At 64.0% G+C, this 14,366-nt stretch overlaps 6 protein-coding genes across 6 annotated transcripts in view; 3 read left to right on the forward strand and 3 right to left on the reverse strand.

The window, feature by feature from the left end:
• EMIHUDRAFT_220167 (hypothetical protein) overlaps positions 1-963 on the reverse strand; it is a gene marked incomplete at both ends in the record, with an annotated part of 2,310 nt that extends 1,347 nt beyond the window's left edge. Inside the window, one exon of the mRNA XM_005757465.1 lies at positions 389-963. Coding sequence (XP_005757522.1) covers positions 389-963 — 575 coding nt within the window. The remainder of the gene's footprint in view (positions 1-388) is intronic.
• Positions 964-1,217: 254 nt separating this feature from the next.
• On the forward strand, positions 1,218-2,122 carry EMIHUDRAFT_220168 (hypothetical protein; the record flags this gene model as incomplete). The annotated part of the gene is made up of 2 exons (XM_005757466.1): positions 1,218-1,466; positions 1,631-2,122. The coding sequence occupies 2 exons, from the start codon at positions 1,218-1,220 to the stop codon at positions 2,120-2,122; spliced, it is 741 nt and encodes a 246-aa protein (XP_005757523.1).
• Positions 2,123-4,895: 2,773 nt separating this feature from the next.
• On the forward strand, positions 4,896-6,057 carry EMIHUDRAFT_438980 (hypothetical protein). The gene has a single exon (XM_005757467.1). The coding sequence runs from the start codon at positions 4,922-4,924 to the stop codon at positions 5,849-5,851; it is 930 nt and encodes a 309-aa protein (XP_005757524.1). The 5' UTR covers positions 4,896-4,921; the 3' UTR covers positions 5,852-6,057.
• A 235-nt stretch (positions 6,058-6,292) lies between these two features.
• Positions 6,293-7,207, reverse strand: EMIHUDRAFT_220170 (hypothetical protein; the record flags this gene model as incomplete). The annotated part of the gene is made up of 3 exons (XM_005757468.1): positions 6,293-6,850; positions 6,921-7,040; positions 7,157-7,207. 3 exons carry the CDS (start codon positions 7,205-7,207, stop codon positions 6,293-6,295), a joined length of 729 nt encoding a protein of 242 aa, XP_005757525.1.
• An 853-nt stretch (positions 7,208-8,060) lies between these two features.
• EMIHUDRAFT_220171 (hypothetical protein) lies at positions 8,061-10,944 on the reverse strand (the record flags this gene model as incomplete). Its single annotated transcript, XM_005757469.1, has 7 exons — positions 8,061-8,582; positions 8,655-8,681; positions 8,775-8,898; positions 9,260-9,389; positions 9,418-9,541; positions 9,814-10,029; positions 10,627-10,944. 7 exons carry the CDS (start codon positions 10,942-10,944, stop codon positions 8,061-8,063), a joined length of 1,461 nt encoding a protein of 486 aa, XP_005757526.1.
• A 1,111-nt stretch (positions 10,945-12,055) lies between these two features.
• EMIHUDRAFT_220172 (hypothetical protein) overlaps positions 12,056-14,366 on the forward strand; it is a gene marked incomplete at both ends in the record, with an annotated part of 4,228 nt that continues 1,917 nt past the window's right edge. Inside the window, 3 exons of the mRNA XM_005757470.1 lie at positions 12,056-12,426; positions 14,008-14,044; positions 14,125-14,241. Coding sequence (XP_005757527.1) covers positions 12,056-12,426; positions 14,008-14,044; positions 14,125-14,241 — 525 coding nt within the window. The remainder of the gene's footprint in view (positions 12,427-14,007; positions 14,045-14,124; positions 14,242-14,366) is intronic.

A 14,366-nucleotide genomic window follows, 5' to 3' on the forward strand; every position in this document is an offset into this window, starting at 1 on the left:
GCCGGGCGGGATGGTGACGAGGAGATCTCGCGTTGTGGCCGCGGCGGCCGCGGGCGGCGGCGGCGACAACGAGGGCGAGGGCGAGGGCGAGGGCGAGGGCGAGGGTGGGGGCAAGGGTGAGGGCGAGGGCGAGGGGGAAGGCGAGGGGGAGGGCGAGGGCGGGGGCGGGGGCGGGACTGGCGGCGGCGGGGAAGCGACCACCGCTGCCGTCGCTTCCGCTGTCGCCACCGCCGGCACCGCCCCAGCCGTCGCCACCACGGGCTCCCCCGCCGCCACCGCCCCCGTTGCCGCCACCGGCCCCACTTCCGCGGCAGCAGACGCCGCCACCGCCGCCACCGCCACCGGCCCCGCCGTCACCGGCTCGGAGGTGGCGACCGCGGCGGCGGACACCGATGCGGCGGGCACCGACGCGGCGGGCACCGACGCGGCGGTCGCCGACACCGCAACAGCCGAGGCGCAGCCGGGCGCGGGACTGCTCCGGATTGTCCACACGTTCCCGTCCGCCCACTTGATGGCGCTGCCGTTCCAGCTGCCGGTGAGCGCGGCGGGGCCGCCCTTGGCCGAGAAGTTCGCCTCGATCTCCTTGCCAGTCACGAGCGCGCGGACCGCCCAGGCTGCACCGCTCGTCCCGTCGGAACCCGTGATGTTTGCTGCGCCGCCCGCGCCGACCTCCGCAATGGCGCGAGGGCAGCCAGGATGCCTCGGGTCGTCAAAGAGGCCAAAGGGGGCCTCGTGCCGCTTCGCCAGCGCCTTCTTCAGCTCCGCCTGCAGCACCGACTTTGTGAGCTTGCCGTCCGGCGCGAGCGCGTCAAACTGGTCCAAGACCGCCTGCAGGACGTGCTGCGGCAGGTGGGGCGCCGACGACGTCTCCTTCGGCGGCCCCTTGCTCGACTCCTTGCTGCTCTTCCCGCCGCTCTTGTGGACGCCGGACGAAACGGCGGCCAGGCAGAGGGCGAGGAGCATCGACGTGCACGGCGGGCCTGGCACTGCGCCACCACAGAACTTGTGGCTCGCGGCGAAGTTTTTTCTTTTCGCCACAATTGGCCAAAGGTTACAAATGTATTGTCCGCTCGAGCGAACTCGTCGGGCCACAGGCTACCGAGCGCCTCGTGTTGATCCCAGCCATCCGCAAGGACAACACGACTGGCTACAAGAAGTGTGACCTTCTACCGCCCAGCAGCAAGAAGTTCAAGGCGCAGGTGAGGGATGGCGGGAAGATGGTCCACCTCGGCTACTTCGACACCGCCGAAGAGGCGGCCACCGCCTACGCTCGCTCAGAGTGCGGCCGCGCCGACGCCGCCAAGCTACTGCAGCCTCACCCGGCTCCCACTGCCGCTGGCCTCGAGGCGATACGGCAAGCGGAGAGGGAGGGCCTCACCCTGGTCACCAGCGGCAGCACCAGCACCAGCTACAAAGGCGTGACCTTCTACCCGAAGGAGCGAGGAAGCAAGAAGTACAAGCTGCAGGTGACGCGGTTGGCGGCAAGAGTGTCCACCTCGGCATGTTCGCCACCGCCGAGGAGGCGGCGCTCTTCTACGCCCGCAGGGAGGCGGGCAGGGACACCAGCGATCTCACCGCGCCGCCGCCGCCGCCGCCGCCACCCGTGCCTTCCTCTGCTGCTGGCACCGAGGCAGTCAGCCAGGCGGGGAGGGAGGGCCTGAGTCTGACTACGAGCGGCAGCAACAGCGGCTACAAAGGCGTGACCTTCTGCCCGAAGCAGAAAGGCAGCAAGAAGTACCAGCTGTCGGTGTGGGTTGGCGGCAGGCAAGTCTTCCTCGGCATGTTCGCCACCGCCGAGGAGGCGGCGCTGGCACGTGCGCGGCACCTGTGGGACACGACCGTCCGCCTGCTCGAGCCGCAGCCGGAGCAAGCACCGCCGCAAGGCGCAGCAGGGCCGTCCGAGGCCAGCAGCGTCGAGGAGGAGGACGGCTTCGACCCAGCGGACATTGCCGACGCCGTGGCTAACTCGCTGCTCCACGACCCGCCTTCCGCGAGCGAGCAGAGGGCGGCGAGGCGGCAGGCGCGCGCAGCACGCAGAGCAGGCGGTGAGGGCGGGGGCGGCGGCGATTTGTGTTGCCCCGCCGTGCGACGACGAGGTGAAGGCGGAGGTGGAGAGCTATAGCGAGGAGGAGTCGGAGATGGAGGTGGAGGCGGCTACCGCAGCAAGGGCGGCACCGGCTGCAGCTGAACATACCGAGTGCGTCATTTGCTTGGATGACCTGAGCGCACACCCTCTTTCGCCTTTCGGCGCAACTCCGCCCTCCTCGCGGCATATTTTGGCCCCTCGAGTTTATCGAGCTCTCCTCGCGCAAGGACGACTCTTCCGACGCCCACTGCGATCATTTGCCGCCAAGTCATATCGTTGCTCAGGTCCACTCTCTCTTCGAACACTTGTGCCTCCATGGATGATGCTGGCGCTGGGGTCCCCTTCGGGTGCATCGTGACAGCTGACGACGGGATTACCACAGGTGCTTAGGGTACCCCTGTAGGGTTCTGAGGGCCGGATTTTTAAGACCTTTTAAGAAATGAGGAGATTGGGGGGCTGAAATTGCCATTTAAGAGATTGCAGGCACGGGGGGTCCCTCTTTTAAGACCGTTTAAGAAAATCGGCCTCACCGGCCATGCGTCGCTGGGTTCCGCGCCGTTTTCTCCAATACCGCCGTTATTAGGCACAAAACCGCCTCTGAAGACACATCTGTAAGCCATACTCGCAGAGGGGGCGCGTGCTAGCTGACTGTAGCCAGCTTCCCGGCCTCCGGCGTCTACCGGGAGCCTCCCGGATCATCGACCTCGGGAGCTCTCCCGCACCGTTTAACCCTTTTGCTTCATAAGGTTCCTGGAGAACAAATCTCGATATATCTCCAGTCGTAGCGGTGGAACTTTAAAACGGCTCGGTAAATATTTAGCCATGTATGAGAGGATTACGCCACAGTGTCGTTTGGGTCGACAGTAAATCTCCCACAGCCCACGTAAATCCGTCTTTTTCAGGCACCCGGAGCCCTCCGCGGCCGCTTCTACGCCGGCGAAGCACCATCAAGCTGCTGTACGGCCCCGGCATCGCCTCCCCTGGCTTAGCTCTCAGTCAAGATATTGAGCACCTGGGTGGTCTCTACAATATACTCACTGACACTGAACCTCCCAGAGCTCGTCCCGGTCCGCCACGGCCATCCTCGTCCTCCGGCGGGCCCCCGGCCGCGGCGCGGTGCGGCGGCGTCACAAATCCGACCACAGAGCACCGGGACGCGGTCGGGCGATCTGAGGCCCAAGTAGGCGAATGCATTGCCCATCCAGGGCTATCACCTGGACCTATCAACAGGCGCCTGCGGCGCCGTGCTCAGGAGTTGGTTTTCACTCGCTCGAAATGTGTACGTAAAAGGGTTAAGCGTTTAAGACCGTTTAAGGATTCGGCGGCCCAGCAGCTCTTAAAACCTGCCTAGGCAGGTTTAAGCCGTTTAAGCCGCAGGCGCCCCAGGGCCCACCCTTTTAAGCCTAGGGGTACCCTAAGCACAGGTGTTTCGTCCTCCTCGGGGTCGTCTTCCCCGGCTTCCTTGCGTTCGGCGTGGCTCACCCTCCATGCCGTGAACAGGCGCTTTATCCACCCTATATTCTTCTCTCGTTCCTCTGCCCGTGCCTTGGTCTTGTCGTTGTTTCGCACCCATGTCTGTATGGCAATCGAGGCTGCCTTCCGCTTGAGCACTTGAGCACTTGATAGGGTCGATTCCGCATGGTACGGGACCCCTCGTGCCCTCGATCGTCTCGCCCTCCCTCACTGGTGTGGTCATTGGGGGGGGTCATAACAAACACGGTACAGGATCGAGGTGCACGCTGCTGAAGGTGAAGCAGTATCGTCCCCCCTCTCCCCGACGGCGATGGCGGTGTGTGACCGATCGAGCTACAAGAGGAGCTTGTTCAGCAGGAAAGGCTTCCCCACTACCCTGTAGTTCACTCGTCACCTCTCCCGCGAGCTCCCCTCTCTCTCTTTCGGGTATGGAGTCCGTGAGTCTGTGCGGGCAGCGTGCAGGCAATCACGGGCGCTATTTTGTCGTACTCCTCTTCGGCGAGCGCTCCGAATCTAGACCCTATTGCCTTTACGGAGGCTGCCCTCGCGCGTCTCAGGAATGTGGCGGTGTCTTTTGAGTCCGGCGCCGCCCGTTCGACTCTTGCTGTCGCCCTCGCCGTGTGTTTGTCAAGCTTCCGCATGAAGTAACGCGCCTCTTCCTTACTTATTTCCAGCGCAGCTGCCGCTCAGTATGTGCGCCAACGACGCCTGTGGTGGCTCGCTGTCTTCTTGTTTCCAGTCGTCCCAGTCTCTCAGTTCTCCGAGTCTCCTCCTTGCCTCGCGCGCCTCTTTTGAGAGAGAGAGAGATTTTTAGCAATACCAAACAACTCTTTTGTTTTGCTCTTTTGTGGCCTCATCCCTGAGAGAGAGATTTTTATTAACCAACAAGAAATCACGACTCTCACAGTGATTTGGGCTCGGCAGCTTGTTAGCCCTCAGCCGAAGCTGGGGCCGGTCCCGTAGCCGAGAGAGCCCGCGCCGTCCCTATAGCCGCCTTTCAGAGAGAGAGAGAGAGGATATTTGTTTGTGTGTCAAATAAGCCTTTAATTTGTACGCTAACCCATTTTGTGTGTTCCAAGTGCTCCAAGTGCTCCAAGTCCCTATTTCTCAGTACCCCTCGCGCCGCCCGCCCGCCGCCGCCCCGCCCCCGCCCGAACTGGAGCACATAAGAGAACTTGGAGCACTTGGAGCACTTGGAGCACTTGGAGTGCAGTCATTAGCCTCACATCCAGGGCCGGGGAGCTGAGGAGCGCACCCAGCGGGCCGGATGATCGGGATCGGGCGAGAGCTGCAAGGAGAGACTTTTTTCGAACACCTCATCCTTGACCTCAAAGCCCGAGCGGGCGCAGGGGCGGGCGCGTCATGTTGATCCCGGCCATCCTCAAGAACAGCACGACTGGGTACAAGAACGTGACGTACAACCGCAGCAGAGAGAAGTTCGTGGCGCAGGCGCAGGACGACGGCAGGCGCGTCCACCTCGGCTACTTCGAAACCGCCGAAGAGGCGGCCGTCGCCTACGCTCGCTCAAAGTACGGCCGCGCCGACGCCGCCAAGCAGCTGCAGCCCCGCGCTGCTCCCACTGCCGATGGCCTCGAGGCCATACGGCAGGCGGAGAGGGAGGGCCTCACCCTGGTCACCAGCGGCAGCACCAGCGGCTACAAAGGCGTCTGCTATCGCCCGAAGGAGCGAGGCACCAAGAAGTACAAGCTGGAGGTGACGGCTGAAGGCAAGAGTCTCTACCTCGGCTGGTTCGCCACCGCCGAGCAGGCGGCGCTCTTCTACGCCCGCAGGGAGGCGGGCAGGGACACCAGCGATCTCACCTCGCCGCCGCCGCCGCCGCCCACCTCTGCCGCCGAGGCAGTCCGGCAGGCAAAGAGGGAGGGCCTGACTCTGACTAAGAGCAGCGGCAGCAACAGCGGCTACAGGGGCGTGACCTTCAAGCCGAAGGAGCGAAGCAGCAAGAAGTACGAGCTGAGGGTGGGGTCTGGAGGCAAGCAGAACTTTCTCGGCCTCTTCGCCACCGCCGAGGAGGCGGCGCTGGCGCGCGCGCGGCACCTCCGGGACACGGCCGTCCGCCTGCTCGAGCCGCCGCCGCAGCAAGCACCTCCGCAAGGCGCAGCAGGGCCTTCCGAGGCCAGCAGCTACGAGGAGGCGGAGGACGGCTTTGACCCGGCGGACATTGCCGCTGCCGTCTCTCTCGCTGCTCTCCGACCCGCCGCCTTCCGCGAGCGAGCAGAGGGCGGCGAGGCGGCAGGCTCGCGCAGCGGAGCAGGCGGCGGCGGCGTTGGCTGAAGCGGCGGCGGGTGCTGCTTCGCCATGGGACGACGAGGCGGAGGAGGAGGCAGAGGTGCAGGGGAGCGATAGCGGGTTGCGGGGGATGGAGGTTGAGGCCGGCGCCGCAGGAAGGGTGGCGGCGGAGGTGCAGCGTAGTGACACTACTCTAGAGGTGCGAGGCAGCGACCCATTCCCGACGTTTTGGTAATTCTACGTCAGTAGACAGCAGCCAGGTCAAGTTCGGATCTCGGCGGGATCCCGCGCGGTCCCCCGCCGCCGCGCCCGGCCGCGAGAGGGGCCGAGCTAGTGGGGGAAATGGTAAATTTTGAAAGTCGCACTACAAGCCCGGCAAGCTCAGCACTGACTGTGGACACTATGGGGAGTCTATAGCTATGCCCCTTACATCCAGGGACCGACCACACGAGGGCCCACACCCGTCTCAAGACAGACAAATTTCGGTCACCGGCGCGCGCGCGGCGCCTCCTCCTCCTCCTCCTCTTCAATGAGCGGCGTGCGGGGCGGGCCGGTGGCGCCCAGCTCGCGGGGATCGAGCCGCCACCCATATGAGACGGGTTTGTTCCACTTCTCGGGAAGAAAGGCGATCCATCTCTCCCCCGCCGGCTCGTCGTACTCGGGGTCGGCGTCCCACGCCCAGAGCAGCATGCCGGCCGGGAGGATCTTGCGTGCGCGCGGGCTCCTCTTGTCGGTGAGGCCGTCCGCGACGCGCTTCACCCTGCCGGCGGCCCAGATCTTGACCGTCCTACCCTCCTCCTTGTATGGCCAGCACACCTCCAGCCACTTGCCCACGAGGCGCGTGTCGAAGGGGGGGGCCTCGCGGTCCTGCCGCACCTCGACGCTGTCCGAGATGCCCGCCGCCTCGCGCCGCTCCCGCGCGGCCTTCGCCTTCTCGAGGAGGTTCGAGACGTTGAAGATGCTCTGCTGCTCCAGGCGCAGCACGTCCGCGTCGGCGGTGCCCAGGGTCTTGATCGAGCGGACCCGCAGCTGAGGAGGCGCCGCCTATGGGGAGCAACACGTCGAGTGAGACGGGGAAGCGCTCATCTCAGAGCGGAGGGGCAGGCGAGTGCACGGAGCTAAGTGCGTCGCCGCCCTCGCGGGAGTCGCAAAGAAAGGCGGCTCCCGTAGATTGCAACGCGGTTGGTCTCTCGACGCTGATATCGCTGCGCTGCGTCGGTCGCAAGGTTAGCCCCTATCCGCGGCTGCGCTGCTAGCCGCCGTCCACTGCGCCGACATCGATCGAAAAAGGGTCGATCGAGCGGGCAGAGTCGCGATGTCTGCGCACCTGCGTGCCGATAGGCGGCACACGCAACCCTCCGAGAGAGGCCCTTTCACGCCGCCAGTAGCGTTCTCCGCCATCCCCTGCCACGCCACCAATTGCTGCCTCAGGGCGCCACACAGCCACCTTACACGCGGCCGGCGCCCTCTCGCGGCAAAAGGGTCGAGCGAGCGGGCATCGCGATGTCTGCGCACCCGCGTGCCGATGGGCGGCACACGCAGCCGAGAAGCCCTGTCACGCCACCAGTAGCGTTCCGCACTCCCCACGCGCCACGCCACCAATTGCCGCCTCAGGGCGCCAGCCACCTCTTACACGCGGCCGGCGCCCTCTCGACGACAAGGTCGAACACCGCTTCTATACGCTCTCGCCCAGCCTTCCTTTCCATCCCATTAGGTAGCTTGGGTTACGGTGGCGAGCAGAGGCAAAGCCTACGAGGGGTGGTGGAACCACATGTCGCGGCTACTGCCGGCTCGACCCCACGATAGCCTCCGAAGGCTGACTTTGAGGCACCATCATCGGACGATGTCGACGAGCTGGGGGTCGCTCTCGCGGTAGCCAGGTAGCCCTCCATACTAGTAGCACCAGCCATGGCCGCAGGGAGCGCGGGGGAGGGCGCGCTGGAAGCAACACGGAGCTCCGTTGGACGTTTTTCAAGATTAGCGTGTCAGAGTGAACTGGATTCTGGAAGTGGAACTAGAGCCCGTGAGCCGTGTCGCGTGTGTGGAGTGGGCGGTCTGCAGGAAGCGCTCGCGCCTCGCCGCCGGTCACAGGCTCTTTATGATCGTATCAATGATAGACCGCTCCACGCTCGCTGTCACACCTTTAGCGTTAAGGACAACATGCCACATCGGACATGCAAGTACACACTACAGTACAACGACCGAGAGTACGTAAGTCTACCTCCAGCAGTGAGACGAGACTCGGCCCAACGCCTCACCACGTATGTCTCAACTGGCTCCCCACGCCGCCGCCCACCCCTTGCCCGGCGCCTTGGCTCCCTAGCACGCGCGCCTCCAGCAGCTCGAGGCGCTGCTCCCAGCCTGCCGCGCGCTGGTCGGCGGTCTGCTGCGGCCCGTGGTAGAAGCGCTCGTAGTCGATGTCTTTTGGCTCCCACTCGCAGCTGTCCCAGTCCCAGCCGATGCCCGAGCGTCCAAAGAGGCGTTCGGCAAAGAGCGCAATGTAGCGCGTGTCCCACTGGCCCTGCCTTCCGAGCGGACTCTCGAGGTGATTGGAGGGCGGGAAGAAGAACCAGCCCGGCAGCTCTGGCGCGCAGGCGCACGGGAAGAGGAAGCAGCCATACCGCAGCACAAAGAGGGACGTCCACGCGAGGCTCGTCCCAAACTGCGCCCAGAAGAGGCACGGGCCGCCGTGGGGGAAGCAGATCGGCCAGCCGTCGAGGCAGTACGGATACGTCTGCCAGATGACCGCAAAGTAGATGTTGGAGACGGGCACCACCTAGGGAGTGTCTCGAAAGTGTCTCGGAAGTGTCTCGGAAGTGTCTCCGTCGGTGCTGGAGGCGGGGACCACCCACGAGTACAGCGGCGTGTAGTAGACCTACACTCATGAATCCAGCACAGGCTAGGGCTAGGGCTAGGGCTAGGTTTAGGTTTAGGGTTAGGGTTGGGGTTGGGGTTAGGAAGGACCGACCGTGAGTGATAAGGGCCACGAAAGCAGCGAGAAGACAGCTGAGTCCGCGCGTCCGTGTGTCCCGCATCTAGGGCCGTAGGCGTGGAACAGGATCATCAGGGCGAAAGTCCACAGCCCGATCCACCTAGGGAGGGTCTCGGAAGTGTCTCGGAAGGGCACTTCGCTGCCATGTAGTTGACCGATGGCACATTCCACGCAAGCTTGTCGGTCGTAGTCCATCGGCCGCCTCACCATGTGTGCGTGCTAGCCCTGCGGCGTGGAATGTGCTGGAGTCCCTCGCCCTGAGTGTGCTGCAGCGTGCGTGCCCCCCCCCCCCCCCCCCCCCGCCCGATGTCTACTCACACACCAGAACAGGATGTAGCGGTAGGTCCGCCGCACGACTTTGACGCGAGGCCCGTCCACATACCTAGTCGAGATGTGGCCGAGATGTGGCCGAAATGTGGCGAGATGCACGCCGGCGGCAACATAAGCCCGTCCACACGCACTTTGTCGTCGCGAGGTACGTCGTCGGGTCGAGGCACGCCGCGCCGGCAATGAAGCCCATCCCGCGGCTGTCGGTCGCTTGGAGGAAGCCGAAGATGGCAAAGATGATTCCGAAGTCGGAGAGGGCGTTGCCTAGTACCACACCTCTGGAGGATCGAACCCAGTGTGGGTGCAGGTCCGTGGGTGGTGCGGGAGCAGTCGGAGGGGGCGTTGCCGGTGCTCTCGGCCGAGATGAGGATGGCGGTGACCAGCGCAAAGTACGAGATGACGACGACGGACAGCAGCTCGGTCAGGATGCCTAACCTCGGGCACTCTCGGGTACTCTCGGGTACTCTCGGGTACTCTCGGGTACTCTCGGGCAGCAGCTCGGTCAGGATGCCCCAAAAGACGACGGTGCAGTAGGCGTAGGTCTGGCCCTCGTACCGGCTCGCGAGCGAGCGCAGCAGGATGCGCAGGTCGGGCCCCTGCACGAGCGAGCTGACCTAACCTCGGCTAATCTCGGGTAATCTCGGGTCACCTCGCGCAACCTCGCGCCCCTGCACGAGCGAGCTCTGACCGGCTCGCTGTTGATCGCGTCGCCGATCGCCAGCGGGATCACGATGAGCTTGCCGACGATCCAGATGAAGCGCGGCAGGAACGGCTCGTCGAGGTACCACCACTCGACCCAGGTGAGGGTGTGGGGCACCTCCGCCAAAAAGTTCTCCACCATCATGCACTCGAGGAGGAGGATCTCGAAGGCCACGAGGATGAGGCAAAAGATGACGGCGACCCACTGCAGCACCTGCGCGCCAAGACATCGCCGAGACATCGCCGAGATACCGCCGAGAGTCCGCCGAGATGTGGCCGAGATGTGGCCAGTCCCACGTCCCACGTCGGGGGCGCGCATGCACGCGGGGCGTGGGCACTACACACAGAGGCGGCGGAGGCGGCGGCTGAGGCGGCGGCGGCTGAGGCGGCGGCGGCGGCGGCGGTGGCGACGGTGGCGGCGGCGGTGATGGCGGCGGTGGGGAATGGCGGCGGCGGTGGCGGCGACGCCTGCGCGCCGAGCAGGAAGTACCAGCACTGCTGCGTGCACGGCCACGAGCAGCGGCAGCCGAGCCAGGGGGCGAAGAAGGTGGCCTCCTCGGCCTGCGGCACGCCCGCCTGCGGCAGGCGGGGGGGCGCCCTTCTTCACTGAGGCAAGATGGAGCGGAGCGAAGGGAGGGAGGGCGGAGCGGAGTGGAGAGAGAGGAGCGGAGCGGAGTGGAGAGAGAGGAGCGGACCGGAGTGGAGCGGAGGAGAGGAGTGGAGCGGAGGAGAGGAGTGGAGTGGAGCGGAGGAGAGGAGTGGAGTGGAGCGGAGGAGAGGAGTGGAGCGCCGCCTGCGGCACGCTAAAGACGTTGACCGGCTTCGGCTCGTTGTCGCCGAGAGAGCCGTCGTCCTGCGGCACGGCCTGGTACTGCACCTGGACCGACTGCCGGTACCCGAAGTCCTTGAGGTATGCGGAGATGGAGACCCACATCGCCCACATGAAGACGTTCTTCTGCTCCTTGATCTCATAGCCGAGCTTCCCCAGCGCCGAGTCCTTGCCCTTTGCTTCGAGCTCGGCCACAAGACCCGTCGCCTCCTCGTTGAGAATCGCACAGGGCAAGATCTGGTTCGGCAGCGGCAGGTCGTATGGGTGAAATTCCATGGGCCCGGTGATCATGAGCACCTTTGGCTCGGCGGCAAACCTCGCCTGCCGAGCGCTGGACTCTCGCTCGACAAGGACCAAGTGGCTGCACCCAGCGCAGCGGCACCCCGGCCTCGGCGGTGCAGCACGACGGCGCAGGCCACGGCCTCTTCGAATAGGCGATCGCTGCGGCCGTGTTGGTCAGCGCGGGGCAAAAGAATTTTACAACGCAGCGGTCCCACGACACGATTCACGCGATAGCGCACCACACACCTCTCCTTAAAATCCCTGTGTGGTGGCGGCGTGCCGTCCTCCCATCCCTCCCTTGGGGTGTCTGTTTTCTTTCTTTCTTTCTTTACGATTCACGCGACAGGCGAGGCGCGGGCGACGGCTTCCTCAGAAGCCGTCGCCCGCACCACAGGAGCAGTCACACCAAGAAATTGCGGCGCCAACAGGAAGCTCGATTTTTTTGTTTTCCTTTTCGTTTTGCCTTTCCGAGAGAGAGAGATTTTGTTTTGTTTGCCTTTCCGTGCCGATGTGTGTCCTCCTCGAGCCTGGCTGTTCTTCGCCTTTCTATCTACTCTGTGAGTGCGTCCACGCCTTGTCGTGCCAGTATTATAGAAAGAACAACATGAACATCCAACCCCCAAATCCAAACATAGAATTTTGGATTTTGCTGCCACGCATTCTTTCTGACAAAACACGTGAACAGGGCTCCAGGCCCCAAATTACGTGTAAGTGTTAGAGTTGTTTGGTATTGCTAAAAATCTCTCTCTTCTTTCTGCTGGCGAGGTGCTTCCAGCCTGCTGTGCCCTGTGGGAACAGCTGACGCAGTCTCGAGGCATTCTGGGGAATGCTTCTAGCACATCCACAAAACGGACCCTGAGCTGGCGAGGTACTCCCACGCCTCTCGGGGTTTTTGTCTGGCCGAGTCAACGAGCCTCGGCGAGACTGCGTCAGCTGTTCCCACAGCAGGCTGGAAGTACCTCGCCGGGCCGGGGGTCGACCCTATCAAGTGCTCAAGTGCTCAAGTGCTCATCTTGAAGTGGGCAGCTGTTGCTACCCAACGCGGCCAAAGGATGTCCACCTCGAGAACGTGGGGAGCAGCTGTTCACCGCGGTTTCTCTCCGCCACGGTATCGTTGCGGATGCCAAGCCGGCTCGCCTCTCGACGAGAGGCCAAGGCCATGGTCCGCCTATCGACGCTCCTACTCGCGGCGCTGGCGCTGCCGCAGTCGTCTTTCGCGGCCGATCGCCACTCCGCAGCGCCGCGGCTGACTCGAGGCCGCAGAGGCAGCGCACCCGAGACTTCGCGCCCGCTGCTGGCGGCGACGACGCCAAAGCCCGTTGGCAGCAGCGTCACCATGACAGTCGTTCAGATTGTCAACAACGTCGCGGGCGCCGGCATCCTGACCCTCGCCGCGGGTATGGCTGCGGGCGTCGGGTGGGTGCCGGCGATCGCCATCTGCGTGGCGCTCGGCGCCATCTCGGGCTACACCTTCTACCTCATCGGCGCCTCGTGCGAGCTCACCGGCACCTCCAACTTCAAGGGCCTCTGGGGCGCGACTCTTGGCGAGATCTAGCCGAGATCCAGCCGAGATCTAGCCGAGATTCAGCCGAGATCTGACGAGATCTGGCGAGATCGAGACGAGATCTAGACGAGATGTAGACGAGATCTAGACGAGAGATGAGGGAGCTCAGAGCGGCGGCACCTCGCGCTGAATGGTGCGAGATGATGTCGAGGCCATCTAGCCGAGACTCCGCCCTCGCCAGCGGCGGTCGAGCTCTCCCAAAGCGCCTCCTCGGAGCCGTCTCGGAACCCTCTCGGAACACTCTCGGAACTGCCTCGGGACTGCCTCGGCGCCTTCTCAGAACCGTTCGCGCCTTTTCGCAGGCCCGCGCTCCGCGTGGATTGTCGACGGCTGCATCGCCCTGATGTGCCTCTCCGCCCGAGATCACCCGAGATGACCCGAGATGACCCGAGATTAGGCTGCATCGCCCTGATGTGCCTCTCCGCCGCCATCATCTACTCTGGCATCCTCGGCGACGTCTTCTCGTCACCGTCGGAGCTTTCTCGGAACCTTCTCGGAACCTTCCCTGTAGGCATCCTCGGCGACGTCTTCTCGTCGCTGCTGCGGCTCGCTGGCGTCGAGACCATAGAACACAGCGCGAGAACACAGCACCATAGAACAAGCCCCACAGAACACAGCACGATAGAACACAGCACGATAGAGCAAGAATGCAGTGTACTCGAATAGAACACAGCACGGAAGATGCACAGCACGGTAGATGCGCAGCACGGTAGATATGCAGTGGGCTCGACTAGCACGCGGCATGGCAACGACAGTCCAGCTGCTCCACGACACCAAGATCGAGACCCCTACCGCAGCAATTACACCTCATGGCATGCAATCTCACCATAGGTGCCCCCTGCCCTAACCCTGACCCTAACCCTGACCCTAACCCTGAGCCTCATGGCATGCAATCTCACCATAGGTGCCCCCTGCCCTAACCCTGACCCTAACCCTGACCCTAACCCTAAGCCTCATGGCATGCAATCTCACCATAGGTGCCCCCTGCCCTAACCCTGACCCTAACCCTGACCCTAACCCTGACCCTAACCCTAAGCCTCATGGCATGCAATCTCACCATAGGTGCCCCCTGCCCTAACCCTGACCCTAACCCTGACCCTAACCCTAAGCCTCATGGCATGCAATCTCACCTTGCCCCATGTGGGTTCCCCCTCCTTGGGGGTAGGGTATCCCCATCTGGCAGTGGAGGGGAACCCTGACGGGAGATGCAATCTCACAATAGGCGTCCCCGCCTCCGGCTGGCTGCGGCAGGCTGTCATCGTCTCGCTCACCGCCGCCGTCCTCTGCCCGCTCTCGCTGCTCAAGGACCTCTCCGCCCTCTCCTTCTTACCCTGACCCTACCCCTGACCCTACCCCTAACCCCTACCTCTAACCCCAACCCTAACCCCTCACCCTAGGACCTCTCCGCCCTCTCCTTCACCTCCGCCATCGGGTGTGCTGCCGCCACCCTCTGCACACCGCCGCGCTGTGAACGGCGTCTCTTCACAGCGGTGTGGTGGCGTGCGCAGGTGCGTTGCCATCCTCTACACCGCCGCGTTTGTCGCGGTGCGCGCCCCCTCTCGACGGCGCCTCCTCCTCCTCCCTTCACGGCGCCGAGGTGTGAAGAGACGCCGTTCACGCCGTAGGTGCGCGCCCTCGACGGCGCCTACACCGCCCCATCGGAGCTCCTCGCGTCGCTTGCGCCGGAGCGCGCGCCGTCGTTCGTTCTCTCCTCGCTCACGCGCCTCGACAGCAACGCGCTGGTGGGGCCCTCCCTCTCTCCCCCTCCCTCTTCCTCTCTCTCTCTCTCTCTCTCTCTCTCTCTCTCTCTCTCTCTCTCTCTCTCTCTCTCTCACTCTCTCTCCCTCTCAGGAGCTGCTGCTCTATT

This window comes from Emiliania huxleyi (assembly GCF_000372725.1).
Source record: "Emiliania huxleyi CCMP1516 unplaced genomic scaffold EMIHUscaffold_90, whole genome shotgun sequence".
Taxonomy (NCBI): domain Eukaryota; phylum Haptophyta; order Isochrysidales; family Noelaerhabdaceae; genus Emiliania; species Emiliania huxleyi.

Coding starts and splice junctions, on each gene's coding strand:
- EMIHUDRAFT_438980 (XM_005757467.1), top strand. CDS start 4,922: ATGTTGATCCCGGCCATCCTCAAGAACAGCACGACTGGGTACAAGAAC.